This window comes from Musca domestica, unplaced genomic scaffold (genome assembly GCF_030504385.1).
Source record: "Musca domestica strain aabys unplaced genomic scaffold, Musca_domestica.polishedcontigs.V.1.1 10, whole genome shotgun sequence".
In the NCBI taxonomy this organism is placed as follows: Eukaryota; Metazoa; Arthropoda; class Insecta; order Diptera; family Muscidae; genus Musca; species Musca domestica.
In genome coordinates this window covers 10,628,488-10,643,478 of record NW_026712115.1, presented here as the reverse complement: position 1 = coordinate 10,643,478, position 14,991 = coordinate 10,628,488, and the positions used below count along the sequence as shown (strand labels likewise).

General features: G+C 35.5%; 1 protein-coding gene and 1 long non-coding RNA gene across 4 annotated transcripts in view; both read left to right on the top strand.

Annotated features, from left to right (window-relative positions):
- LOC101898127 (23 kDa integral membrane protein) overlaps positions 1 to 4,962 on the top strand; it is a 47,471-nt gene extending 42,509 nt beyond the window's left edge. For all 3 annotated transcript variants that reach the window (XM_005179625.4, XM_005179624.4, XM_020035420.1), the window contains exons 5-6: positions 55 to 252; positions 4,424 to 4,962. In XM_005179625.4, the coding sequence (XP_005179682.1) occupies positions 55 to 252; positions 4,424 to 4,495 (270 nt within the window). In that variant the 3' untranslated portion in view covers positions 4,496 to 4,962. The remainder of the gene's footprint in view (positions 1 to 54; positions 253 to 4,423) is intronic.
- Positions 4,963 to 11,040: 6,078 nt separating this feature from the next.
- On the top strand, positions 11,041 to 12,241 carry LOC109611936 (uncharacterized). Its single transcript, XR_002194195.2, has 3 exons — positions 11,041 to 11,301; positions 11,394 to 11,521; positions 11,584 to 12,241. It is a non-coding gene; the product is annotated as an uncharacterized LOC109611936 (long non-coding RNA).
- Positions 12,242 to 14,991: the final 2,750 nt, after the last annotated feature.

The window sequence follows — 14,991 nt, the reverse complement described above, 5'->3', positions numbered from 1 at the left end:
TCTCGAATATTAGTAACTTCGCGTTTAAATTAACTTCGTTTTGCTCTTTTGCAGTTCGATTGCTGTGGTCGCGCCAGTCCTCAGGATTACATTGTAGCTGGACGTTTGCCGCCACCAACGTGTTTTGTTGGTCATGATATAAGCCTAGCGGAAAATCTCATTGAAAGTGGTTGCCGCATTAAGTTCGAAGATTATTGGTTGGAATTGTTGGGCATATTCAATATACTTGCCTGTGTTTTAATTGGCTTGGAGGTAGGTTTAGGGAAAAATTGGAATCTAAAAGGATTTTTTATGCTTTTGGCAAATTGTTGACTTGAAATATATTAGTTATCTGCAAAGTCCATGGAAGGTAGGAAAATAAGGCTCTTAACTACGCGAGAACCGTTACATGAGTGAAATACGAGATAGTCTAAGTGAGGGTAAAAAGAGGGACCACTTGTCCTAACGGAATCACACATAAACCAGGGTAGCTCTGTGGAACGCTTTAAATTGTTTGCTATGCCAAGCACGCCACACTGTTCATGAGAGTTGAAAATACTTCCTTCCTGCCAAGTTTGAGTAGTTAGAAGAGCAATTATATGTGTTGGTAACGCTTGTAGTATGTGGAATCCCAAGAAAAAAGTTCATGTGCTGTAGGAGACAAAAATGCCACTAATTGTATAGGTCGATGGACTGGCTTAAGCCAGCAGCTGGCTTCTTCGTAAAAGGACGAACAAAGACCTAAAATGGTCTTAGACATTTCCAAAAATTTGCATATTTACTTAGCGGTTTAAATCAGTAAACATTAGTAACTATGTTGTTATGATATCATAACAACAGAGGTATTTTCACGGGGTTGCCATATTTTGACTCTGTCTTATCCCATCTTTGTACTTCTATGTCTTTGGGACAAAGACTCGAAGGTTGCACAGGTGTAAATAATGGGCCAAAATCGAACTAAGTCAACCTAAAACACCTTTGTTCTTTTTAGACTTTTTAGACACAAATTTTGACCAATTTTGAAATTGAAAATGTTAAATGAAAAATCATTTAAATTTATAAAAATTGTTGAAAAAAACGAATATTAATAACCTCCGAATGACGTAGTACAAGAAAACATATAAAAATCTACTTATATTTGAAAAAACATTTCAATATTTGTTGACATATCAATGCTCCCAAGCGTTGATGCATCAACCTGTATTCTTCTGCCATGTTAACGCCAAAATCGATTAGTCGGCTTACTTATCCCAAGTACGTTAGCGTCACTGTAACTAACGATCGTTCTCTTTGTCGCTCGTTGTCGAAATTCATATAACGGTACCTCCCGATATTCGGTATTTTGATGATTTTTGCCACTTTTTTCACGGGTTTGTCTGAAAATTGGTATTTGTATGTCATAATGGGTTTTAGCTCTTTTGGCGAAACATTGCATGTATAGGTCCACGATTTAGTATAGCCCCCATATAACGGTACCTCCCGCTATTCGGCATTTTAATGGTTTTTGCCACATTTCTTCGCGGATTTCTTTTGGCGAAACACTGTATATATAGGTCCACGTTTTTGTATAGCCCCATATAGCCGTATTTCCCGATATTCGATATTTTGATGATTTTTGGCTCTGATGTTTCCTTTACCCTAAGGTGGAGGGTATTAAAAGTTTGGCCCGGCCGAACTTAATGTTTTTTTTTACTTGTTCTTCTAATTAATTTGCCGTTTTTATTAATTTTTATACCCTCCACCGTTCTATGGAGGGTATACTAACTTTGTCATTCCCAACACCCAACAAAGCATATATATTCTTGATCAGCGATGTCCGTCTGTCTGTCTGTTGTAATCACGCTATCTTTCGAACGAATTGAGATAGAAGGCTAAAATTTTGCACACATGTTAATTTTGCCAGTAGGCAGGATAAGTTCGTAAATGTTTGATTTTAGCGACATTATTCACCGGAATTGTCTCAAGTTTGGCATTTGAAGTTTGTAATGGATACTACAGCTTATGACAGAAAATTGCCTCTGCAGGTCCACGTCTGCGTATAGCACCCCTATAGCTTTACCTCCCAAAACTCGATATTTTGATGATTTTAGCGTCATTATTCACCGTAGTAGTTTCAATGGATAGGAATCGTATGTTAATTTCGCGTTTTATGAGCTTCATTGATATTAAAAATTTTCACACCGATATATCCCATCTTCACAGAAGATCTAGTGTTAGTAGAAATAATAGGATGTGTGAAATATGAAGAGAATCGTATGCTAATTTTGGATTCTATGATCGTTTTGGTTATTCAAAACTTTGACCCTTTGTGGCGGAGGTACCAGAAGAAATGGTCCGATCTCTGCCATCTTTATAACAGATTTTGTCTTGAGGGAAATATTGAGATGTGCCAAGTCTGAACGAAATCAAATGTTAATTTCGCGTTGATATTCAAAATGTTGTGGGGGAGGTACCAGAAAGAGTGGAAGGATGGATATATTCCATCTTCACACCAGACCTTGGATTAATCAAAATTTTGTAATCTGCGTAATTTGGAGACGATCGACCTTCCATCACATCTTATAAGAGTTGTAATTATTCAAAATTTTGACCATTTGATGGGGAGGTACTGTATGCAGTGGACCGACATTGTCGATTTTCGCACCTGTCGTAGCATTGATGCAAATACTAGGATTTGCAAATTTTTAGGAAAGTCTGTGCAGAAAAAAAATTTATATATTTTTTTTAAATTTTGAGCTTTTATGGGGGAGGTAGGAGTGAACCGATATTGCCCATTTCAGAACTTGATCTAAGTTTGATAATAAAATTACGCTTGGCACGTCGTTATATTATTATTATTATTATATCAGACCAAATCGGATACACCCTTCGAGAATTATCGTGTGCACCAGCCAGACAGACAGACAGACGGACGTACATCGCTAAAGCGACTTCAAATGTCCTGAAATGGATTGGGTCCAAAGAGATCTAGGGTCTAAAATCTTTATTTTGATGAGGCACGTTTTGGCCGTATCAGCCATATAGCTGAGGGTATATTTTTACGCCAAGCTCCCTGTAGTAGCAACCGAAAGATAAACTATATGTTACCACCACAACAACGTCAACGAGAATTATACCTCAGGAGTTGTTTCGATGTTTCTGCTTGATGTGTGGCTAATCCGCCATAAATAGTACTGTGGATAGATTGTTAGTCAGTCAATTGAGCATTGCGTTACATACGTGTCACAAAATTTGTTGTTGTCAGGTTAAAAATTACGAACGGAAAAATTGCATGTTAAAAGTGAAATGTTACCAACACTCTTTCAGTCTGTAGACCTCAGCGACTACTTTAGTTTCATCGGCGACATATCGACAAATATTGTCAGTTACGGAAATTATTATTTAAATAAATGCTGTTATGGATAATTGTCGTTAATTCTGTCGTTAAATAGTTAGATAATCCCACTACCGACATACATTTTTAAATGTTTTTTTATACCTGACCACCTTGTGTCAGGGTATTATGTCTTTGGGCATTTGTTTGTAACAGGCAAAAGGAAACGAGATAGATCCATAGTTCCTTTTGATGATCAGCATAGAATCACATTCTGAGTTGATTTATGCATGTCAGTCCGTCCGTCTGTCCATGTATTCTTGTGAACAAAATGCAGGTCGCATTTATTATCCGATTGAGATGAAATTTTGCAAACAACATTTGTTTGGCCCAAGGACGAACCCTATTGAAATTGGAGATAATCGGTAAAAATTTAGATATAGCTCCCATATATATCTTCGTCTGATTTGCCTTTTATTGTGCACCAAACGTGTAATATCATCCCGAATAGTATGGAATTTTGCACATACAACCAAATTAGGCCTGAAAATAAGTATGCCAAATTTTATCGAAATCGGTTCAGATATAGCTATAGCTCCCATATATATTGTTCATCCGATTTGTTATTTTTGTCCTCCGCAGCCGTAATATGCACTCTGTAACAACAATATTTGGGGAAATATATCAAATACAGCTCAGAAATATCTTTGCCAAATTTTATCGAGATCGGTTCAGATTTGGATATAGTTCCCATATATATTTTTATCCGATTTCAAATTAATTTCGCACCAAATGGGCAATACAAGTCCGAATTTAAAAGATACAAATGCTTCGGCATATTTAGTCCTTTGAATTTTATATTATAATTATAATCATAGGGTGTATGATTGAATCCTCCCATAAAAACTTTTAATTATTAAGTGGATCTCAACTAAATTAGCAAAGTGGTGTAGGGTATCATAAAATCGTCCCCGCCCGACTTTAGGACTTTCTTTACTGGTTTTTTTTAAGGTAAACTAAAAACAAACCATAGAATATTAGGTGGAATTGAAAATTTACTTTTTTCAAGCAATGTTTAAAATCACTTTTAATCACATTTTTTTCTAATTTATTATTTTCTATTTTTTTCAGCTAATTCTTTCCTTTATCGCCTGCTGTTTGTGTGTCAGTATTCGTAACGAACGTCGAAGATCGTATTATTAAAACGAATTGGGTATCGAAGCAAACTAGGCAATGTCGTGCCCTGAATGCCCTAATTTATGTAATAAGAACTTTGTAAAATATTCAAAAAACCCATCCTCCGACGAAGCTCAAAACATAAATCGATCGCATTCAAAAGGGAAATTTTAACCAAATTGTAATTAAATACAGTTGAAATGAATGCATTTCAAATCAGTTATAATTATTCGATTTGGTTAAAATTTCCCATTTTTGTTAGTTTCCTATTTATTAATTGTGTTGCCTTACAAAAAAACTAAAATAAAGTAGTTTTACTTGTAGACATACAGATATGACATGTTATGTAGCATTAGTGTTCATTTTTTCAAATCTGGCCTAGCTTTTATTGTTTTGTTAATATTCGAAATCAAAAATGTGATTCAAGAGGCACATGAATAAAAATATTTTTTATATTTTTCAATAAAAAACCTGTTTTGATTAGTTGACTAGTAGTTATGGTATTATGATTTCAATCGAGTTAATACAAAATTATATACGTATTTTTATAAAATTATTTTTTATAGAAAAAAATGATTTTTATTTAAAATAAGAAAATAAAAGATGTGTTGTTGTATTATTTAGAAGATTTTCCAAAAGATTTTTAGTATTCTAAAATTTTGCATTAAGAACAACCGATATTTCAAATACGACGACAGGATATATAAACAAAAGAAAGGACTGCCAATGGGTTCACCAGCTTCTCCAGTTGTGGCGGATATAGTTATGGAGAAACTTGTAGACACCTGCATGGAAAAACTGACGACGAAATTAAAAATATTAACGTAATACGTGGACGATCTTTTTATGATAACTGGGGAAGATGCAATCAATGATACATTGAATATACTTAACAGTTTTGGCAACAATATCAAATTCACCATGGAGGATGAAATGAATGGATGTTTACCATATCTGGACACAATAATATATAGAAATAAGGGCAAATTAGAATTAGACTGGTATCAGAAACCCACGGCATCGGGAAGAATTATAAATTTCTTTTCGAAACATCCCAAGCAAATGATTATAAAAACTGTAAAGAATTTGGTACATAGAGTAATGAGCATTAGTGACGAGAAATTCCATAACAAGAACAAACACAAAATCCAAGAGATTCTAACAAACAACAATTTTCCAATAAGAATAATAAATAGATTAATAGACAGACGGAATACTCCCACAGTAACCCAAACGAATGAAAAGATATATGAATCTATGGTTTACTTCCAAAATTTATCAGAACGATTCCAAAACTCACATTTTTTTGGCAAGAACAAATATATAATAGCCCGGAAAAACAACAACACTCTCAAAAAGCTGTTTAGCAATACAAAAGACAAAATACAAAACTCTGATAAACACAATGTGATATACCAAATACAATGTGATGGCAATCCTAACGAAAAATGTTGGTACCACAAAAAATAAATTAAAAACTAGACTATCAGTTCATAAGTCTGATTTAAAAATGAGAAACCATAATTACACACAAAAAACAGCGCTTGGGGAATGTATAGGGTGAGATAAAAAACTGCAACGAAGTCAGACGCCATAATTTTTACATTTTTTTTAATTTTATTGAATGAAAGCAATAAATGTCGGAAATAGCATAAATTTTTAAAATAAATTTAGATTTGTTCGAATTGGTCACCTTTGGTACGAATTATGGACTTAAAATGGCCAATGAAAACGTCACACGCTGCCCGAATGTTGCTTTGTGGTATTTTAGCCCGTTCCCGGAGAAGCGCTTGCTTGAGGTGATCGACACTTGGGTATTTTTTGTTGCCAACCTTGCTTTCCAAATACTCCAGACACAATAATTGTGCGCTGGAAATGAAGCGAGGAACCTCATTGTGTAATCATTCTTGGGTGGCGCGTGCTGAGTCCGATTGTGCTGAGTCCTGTTGGAATGTCCAAGGTCTGCGGCCAAAATGTTTGTGTGCCCAATGCTTTAATACACTCTCCAGAATATTTTCGCGATAATATTCGGCATTTATTCTGATGCAAAGGTCGATTAATACGAGCGGAGACCGACGACGATCGGCTGTTATGGCGGCCCACACCATCACCATGGCTGGCGCTTGAGTTCTTGTGGCCAACAGAAGGTGTACATTTTCAGCTCACCTTTTAGGCAAGTAAACACGATCATTTTGTTTGTTTACAAACTGCTGGACAACGAATGTTTTCTCAGCGGAGAAAACCAAATTCGGCAGTTCACCACATTCGGCCAAGCAAAGTAACTCTTTAGCTCTTTCGAGTCTATTTTCTTTCCGTTGCGGTGTAAGTTCTTGCACTTTTTGGAATTTCAATGGCTTTACCCCGAGCTCATTTTTCAATATTCGCCGAATGGAATATATGTTCAGCTCACGAGCCATTTCGGGTTTCGATTAAAACGCTTCTCTACTTTTCGAACCATTTCTGCTAATGTTGCTGTTTTTTTCTGCCAATTTCCCTGAAGTCGGGCTACGCTACCGGTATCACGGTAACGAGCGATGGTACGAGACATAAAAGATTTATTCATATTTAAATGATGGAGTGCTCTAACGATAGCCACTTGTGGCTTTCCAGCCAAATATAAAGAAATCACACTATCACGCTTGAATTCTATCACGAATAACTTTTTTTTGGAAAATTCTCACCAAAATGCTTTTGTATGCTTGTAAACAATATAATGAACTGTCACTGGAAAAATTTTAACAGCTGTCGGACGAGTGGCTTATAAATGACAGCAGTCTGAAGTTGGTTGCAGTTTTTTCATCATTCATGTATATCAAACAACCATCAGCCAAACCTTGAACAAGTAAAAATACTGCAAGCGGAAAACCATTACCACATAAGACTCGCATTAGAAATGCTTCACATTCAGGGTTGCCAACAAAATTTCAAGAAAAATCGTAAATGTTTCGGAAAAAAATTGGAATAATCGGCATTTGCATTTGTGAAAATTTGCAAAGTATACATGATTAAATTAAAGCACATTTTCTGATTTATTACAAAACACAAGTGTTTATTACATCTAAAAACCGAAAACAAATATGCCCAACTATACATTTCAAAAAATATAGGCTAAGAAATATAGTTCCCTCTATGGAGTAGGTTCCGAAGGAAATGGACCAATATTGTTCAATATTGCGACGTGACAATTTTGGCCTATATTGGTTACTTTCTTCACTGGATATGAGATATGTGTTAATTTTCTAAAGTGTTAAAACATGGGTGAAGTACCAGATAGTATTCCATTTTCATACTTCATTTAATACCGATAAAAATATTGGTATCCAATTTTATGCGAAATCATAAATTCCATATTTATCCAGCTTTCTGGTTGACAGAAATATTTAGGTATAGCAAGTTGTAAAGAATCGCTGACTTGTTTCGCGAGATATGACAGATAAATGTATTGAAAACTATGACCCTTTGTGGGTGAGGTTCCAGAAGGGGTATGCAGATATATATCATTCACAACCGATCTTGCGTTAGCAAAAATATTTGGATGTGAAATTTGAAGAGAGTTGAATGTGTTTATTTCGATTTCTTTGTGCGTTTTGTTTTTCAAAAACTTGGACCTTATGTGGCGGAGGTACCAGAAGAAATGGTCCGATCTCAACCATCTTTATAAAATATCTTGTGTTGATGGAAATATTGAGATGAGCCAAGTTTGAATAGAATCGGTTGTTAATTTCGCATTTCATGAGCTTCATGGGTATTCTAAATTGTTACCCTTTGTAGCGGAGGTATCTGAAGGAGTGGACCGATATGTTCCATCTTCACAGCAGATCTTGTGTTAGGAGAAATAATGGAATGTTTGAAATATGAAAAGAACCGGACGCTTATTTCGGATTTTATAATCGTTTTGGTTATTCAAATCTTTGAACCTTTTTGAGAGAGGTGTTAATGGAAATTTTGAGATGTACCGAATCTGAATGGAATCGGATGTTAATTTCGCGTTTTATGCGCTTCATGAATATGCAAAATGTTGACCCTTTGTGGGGGAGGTACCAGAAAAAGTGGACCGATATAGCCCATCTGCGAATTCGATCTAAATTTGATAATAATATTACAATGTACCAAGTGTGGACAAAATTGGATACCGCCTTGAGAGTTATCGTGAGCACCAGCCAGCCAGTCAGACAGACGGACATCGCTGGATCGACTCCAAATGTTCTGAAACGTATTTGGTCCAAAGAGACCTGGGGTCTAAAAACGTTATTTCGATGAGGCACGTTTCAGTTAAATAAATATTATCTTTTATTACGTCCTATTTGATGAAATTACTCAAATCGCTTCTAAAAATTGGATTGGAAATTCTAAAAATTGGATTAAGTAAATTATGAATTCCGGTAGATTATTTTTCAAATAATTTGTAGGCTTTACTTTTAGCATTGAGAATATGCGCCAAAAAAAGACAGGTATATTTTATTTGTTTCGGTATATTTTAGATTCATGAAAATAACTTTGATAACGTTTTAAATAAAAATGTGAAGCAGTTTGAGACGATCATTAAAATGTCGTCATTTTTGAGGGAAATCGGCATTTCTAATTTAAGAGTAAAGAATCGTCAAAAAGGTAAAAATGGCAGCCCTGTACACATTAATAATCTACACAGACAACAGAGAGAATAAATTTTAAGAGCGACACAGACAACGCAGCTAGGCATTTTACACAAAAGAAGAGATCGTGCAAAACAAAATCAGTGAAATATTAACAGCCGACGATGATTGCTCCTATCGTGGTTATTAAGTTGACGGTTATTGTTTACAAGTAAGCGGTTATTGTTTACAAGTAAGCGATTTTTGAGCCTAAGAACATTGTGTTTGTTTCTATTTTTAATCAAAGCTGTGATATTAATATTAAGAATATTATATTATCTTATAGATGCAATTTATACAATTGTGAAATATCGGAAATAAAAAATGAAATAAAATAAAAAACTGACCTAAAGCTAAAAAAAAATCGTATTATTAAATATATTGGAAAATAGGTCGAACAAACTCACACGTCTGGAGAGAATCTCCCAGACAAAAAGCAAGGGAACTGATGAGGATTGGTGGCTCTTTCCGAAACCTAGGTATTATCTCTCTGCATGTTCATTTGTAAACACTCTACCAGTCGTAGTTATAGAGTTAAAGAGATCTTTATCTTTGTAGAGATATTTACGAAATACTTAGTTATTGAATTTGCAATTACAGGTCGCCACAAAAAGATCAATCGACACGTAATTTTGCGTTGATGTTAAGGTCAGACTGTGGAGAGGAGATATTCGTGAAACATTAAGTGGATGAAATGGACCATAAACTGACATTTTTTTACAAATGTTAGAGTCGCTCTACTGGTCTCAATTATAGACCAATCGACGGGTAATTTTGCATGGGTGTTAACGACAGGACAGAAGTTTGATATTTTTGGATTGACATTGGATATTATTTTGAGGGTGCAATGGACCATAATCAAAACCAAAATTTCTATTCAACCGTGAATATTTTGAATGCAATTACGAAAAGGACCGTTATTGTCGTCACTTTAAAACTGATTTTGTTGAGGTATATAGTTAAATATCGGAGAATTATCGAAATTTTCAAATATAATTTGAGTCACCAGTAGCACATCAGAGGGCATAACTACAGGCCAATTGTGACAGCATTTCGTATGGTTACGTGACTCCGCTCAAAATCCAAAATAACAACTTTGTTTGTCAATATGACATTGTTTCAATAATGATATTGATAAAAAAAAACATACATATTGACTGGTTGTTAATTATGATTGGAAAAGATTTTGAATGTAAAATCTATGATCTTTCCAATGAAATTAATTTCGGTGATGTAATTTTGGGGGAAAATAACAGTTCCAGATTTATAGGGTGTCATAACTAGAACGCAAAAATGAAAATGGAAATTGGTATCGTGAAATTATAATTAGTTTTTTTTTCGTATCTAGAATTTAAGAAATGAATGTGGAGGGTATGTCTTTGCACCAAGAGGGCACCACATTTGATACAGCCAGGGAGACAATTCAATTGCTGAATCAGTCGTTTCCTGGTCGTGTTATTTCGTGTTTAGGAGACCAACAGATAATTGGACGCTTCTGAAATTGGACGCTATGTAAAACGGTCATTGAAAATTTCATTAAAAGATCAAGTGTGTGCCATCAAAGTCGCGGCGGCCATCTGCACGATGCTCGTTCTATACATAACCTCATTGTCTGCCTACTTAACTGTGTAATTAAATTTAAAAATTGCATTCTAGTTGGGATTATTCGAAAGGAATGTAACAACCGTATTCCACGAAAATAGCTATGTTTGTCGTTAAGTGTCGTTGCCGGTATGCTGGCGTATAGCGCGGCTATGACTCGTCGGATCGGAGGTTGGTTCTTGCCACCTTTTAGACTTTTTCGGTTGAACAAAAATGTTGCCCCACGTTGGGCGCCATTTAACTGGTGTTGCCGGTATGCTGGCGTATAGCGCGGCTATGGCTCGTCGGATCGGGGGTTGGTTCTTGGCAATTTTCAGACTTTTTCGGTTGAACAAAAAAAAATCATATCGGACTTGCAAAATGAAATTAAATTGGGTAAAAGGAACCAGAAACATGTCAAAGAAAGAAAACAAAAGAACATTCACCAAATATTACACAAAATCCCAAACTTACTTTAACTATCAGAAACAGAAACAGTGCCAAATTTAATGCAAAATCTAATATTTTTCCTTTCCCCTTTTCATATTTTAGGTTGCGATGGCGGATGACAAAAAGTAGGGAACAATAAAGGCAGCTAATATTTGCGGTTCTTCCCAACAAGTAAGTACGCATATATTGTTAAAGTTTAGCTTTTTTAATTATATTCCACGTTCAATTTATTTTAATTATGTTTCTTTGTCTTTCAATTTCAGGAAAGGACAAACAAAGGAGGGAAGTCGATATCACATAAAATCGATGAACTAAACGAACTAAAAGCCTGGTTACCTAACCTTGAAAAGAGCTCTGTTCAACGTCATGAACCTGCATATTAACCAAAAATGTGCGTAAAATTTAAATTCATTTGTTTACCCCTTCTAATTTCTATCTCTCTCTTCTTCACAGGAAAACCGCGGAATTTAACTATTTTGCTTCGTCGTCCGTCTGTCTGTTCGGAGTTTATAGTAACAAATGTCGATTGGGAATACCAAGCCACGCTGGTTTAGCGATGGCATAAAAACTGCGCCTCCCTCGATGGATTGAATGGGCGATGGTGTGGCTCGTAATTCAATTCTTCTTTTGGATCTTTATGTAAAAGAGTTATTTCATTGCTTTAGATATTAATTTAATTGTTTTGTTTTCAAATTTCGTTAAATTGTTTCCAAATTTAATTTCATTAATTTCATTTCATTCAATTTAATTTCAAAAAAAGTTTATTTTTTCTTTTAATTTTCAATTTTCATGAAAACTATTTGTCTTAGTTATAAGTTTCCTTTTTTAACTGTTAGCCTTTTGTTGTTAAATTTTGATTTTAATCGTTTTAAGGCTTTCAATTTTGTTTAAAAAAGTTTGTAGTTTCTATTTTGTGTTGTTTGTTTATGTGTTTCAAACAAATAAGAAATTGCATCCACTTAGGAGGTACTAATAATCACAAAAACGTCTACTACAGCGTTACGTAAAATTCTACATAGCGTACATAAATAATAAACTTCCCGACAATTTTATACCCTCCAACTTGAAAAGGAGGGTATATTAACATTTTCATTTTTTTTAGTAATAAATAATCAGCATAAAATTCTAAGTCGATTTTGTTGAAAGCACGATACGGTCCACATTGTTTGACGAAGAGCTTCAAAATTTGGCACAACAATTTATTATGTCTAGGATGGTTGGTATTGAAAATTAGATATATCGTTTTGGTATAGCCGCCATACAACGGTATCTTCCGATATTTGGCATTGTGATAATTTACGCCACATTTTCACGGATTTATCTAAAAATTTTCATTTCTAGGTTATAACGAAACACTGTATGTATAGAGCCACGTTTTTATGTAGCCCCCATATATAACGGTACCTCTTGATATTCGGTATTTTGATGATTTTTCCCACGGATTTGTCAAAAAATTGATATTTGTAGTTCGTAATGGCTTCTAGCTCCGGTGGCAGAAACGTGAATATTTAAGTCGACGTTTTCCAATAGCGCACATACAGGGTGAGATGAAAAAACTGCAACCAACTTCAGATGGAATTCAAGCGTGATAGTGTGATTTCGTTATATTTGGCTGGAAAGCCACAAGTGGCTATCGTTAGAGCACTCCAGCATTTAATCTGAATAAATCTTTCGTGTCTCGTACCATCGCTCGTTACCGTAATACTGGTAGCGTAGCCCGATGTCAAGGAAGTGGACGAAAGAAAACAGCAACATCAGCAGAAATGATTTGAAAAGTAAGGAAGCGACTTGATCAAAACCCGCGTCGCAGTGGTCGAAAAATGACTGGTGAGCTGAACATATCGGCAAATATTGAAAAATGAGCTCGGGGTAAAGCCATTAAAATTCTAAAAAGTGCAAGAACTTACACCACAACAGAAAGAAACCACTAAAGAAAGTCCTAAAGTTGGGCGGGGCCGATTTTATGATACCCTACACCACTTTGCTAATTTAGTTGAGCTCCACATAACAATTAAAAGTTTTTGTGGGAGAATTCAATCATACACCCTATGATTATAATTATAATTTAATAATTTAATATGTCGAAGCACTTGTATCTTTTAAATTCGGACTTATATTGCCCATTTGGTGCAAATTTAATTTGAAATCAGATAAAGATATATATGGAAGCTATATCCAAATCTGAACCGAATTCGATAAAATTTGGCAATATATTTCTGAGCTGTATTTGATATATTTCCCTGAATATGGTTGTTACGGAGTGCATAATACGGCTGTGGGTAACAAATACAACAAATCGGATGAACAATATATATGGGAGCTATAGCTATATCTGAACCGATCTTCACCAAATTTGGCATACTACCTAGACTCAATTCGGTCGTACGTGCCAAATTCCGACCCATTTGGGCAAATACTAGACGTTTGGTGCACAATAAAAGGTAAATCGGGCGATGTTATATATGGGAGCTATATCCAAGTCCGAACCGATCTCGATAAAATTTAGCAAATGTATTTCTGAGCTGTATTTGATATATTTCCCCAAATATTGTTGTCACAGAGTGCATATTACGGCTGCGGATGAACAATATATATGGGAGCTATAGCTATATCTGAACCGATTTTGATCAAATTTGGCATACTTATTTTCAGGCCTAATTTGGTTATATGTGCAAAATTCCATACTATTCGGGCTGATATTACACGTTTGGTGCACAATAAAAGGCAAATCCGACGAAGATATACATGGGAGCTATATCTATATTTTTACCGATTATCTCCAATTTCAATAGGGTTCGTCCTTGGGCCAAACAAATGTTGATTGGAAAATTTCATCTCAATCGGATAATAAATGCGACCGGCATTTTGTTCGCAAGAATACATGGACAGACGGACGAATGGACGGACAGACGAACTGACATGCATAAATCAACGCAGAAAGTGATCCTATCCAGATCATCAAATGGAACTAAGGGTCTATCTCGTTTCCTTTTGCCTGTTACAAACAAATGCACAAAGACATAATCCCCTGACCACCTTTTCGTTGTCCATTCGTTGATCGTGTTTACTTGCCAAAGTGGTCAGCTGAAAATGTGCACCTTCGGTTGGCCACCAGAACTCAAGCGCCGGCCATGGTGATGGTGTGGGCCGCCATAACAGCCGATGGTCGCTCTCCGCTCGTATTAATCGACGCGGCATCAGAATAAATGCCGAATATTATCGCGAAAATATTCTGGAGGGTGTATTAAAGCCTTGGGCACGCAAACATTTTGGCCGCGGACCTTGGACATTCCAACAGGACCCAGTACCATCGGACTCAGCACGCGCCACCCAAAAATGTTTACAAAATGAGGTTCCTCGCTTCATTTCCAGTGCACAATGGCCACCAAAATCTCCGGATACTAATCGGTTGGTGAAATTTTTCGATTGTGAAATTTCGTTCGCTCGACGTATTTCGGTAACATTCATGTGTTTAACTTGTGTGGTGAAAAATGTCGTTCGGGTACGTTAAATTTTGGATAACGAAATGCATCAAGAACAAGTTCCATTTGTATCGCAATATCTTGAGGAATTTGTAAATTCTATACCAAGGGCATTATATCGATAGAAACTTCACCGGGAATTCTATTTTTGTAGGGAAATGTATTCAAATTGGGAATTTTTAAAAAATATTTATGTAGCTTTTAAAGCTAAGGCTGAGAGTTCGATATCTAATAAGAATTTGATTTGCTGCTGACTGATTTGCCCGCTGAAAACTTAGAATATTACAGGAGGTATATCGAAACGTGAATGCGAAATACTCTAGGCTTTTTTTTGCATTGAGCGCCAAGGTAAGAATACGTTACCTCCTTTAACAACAAC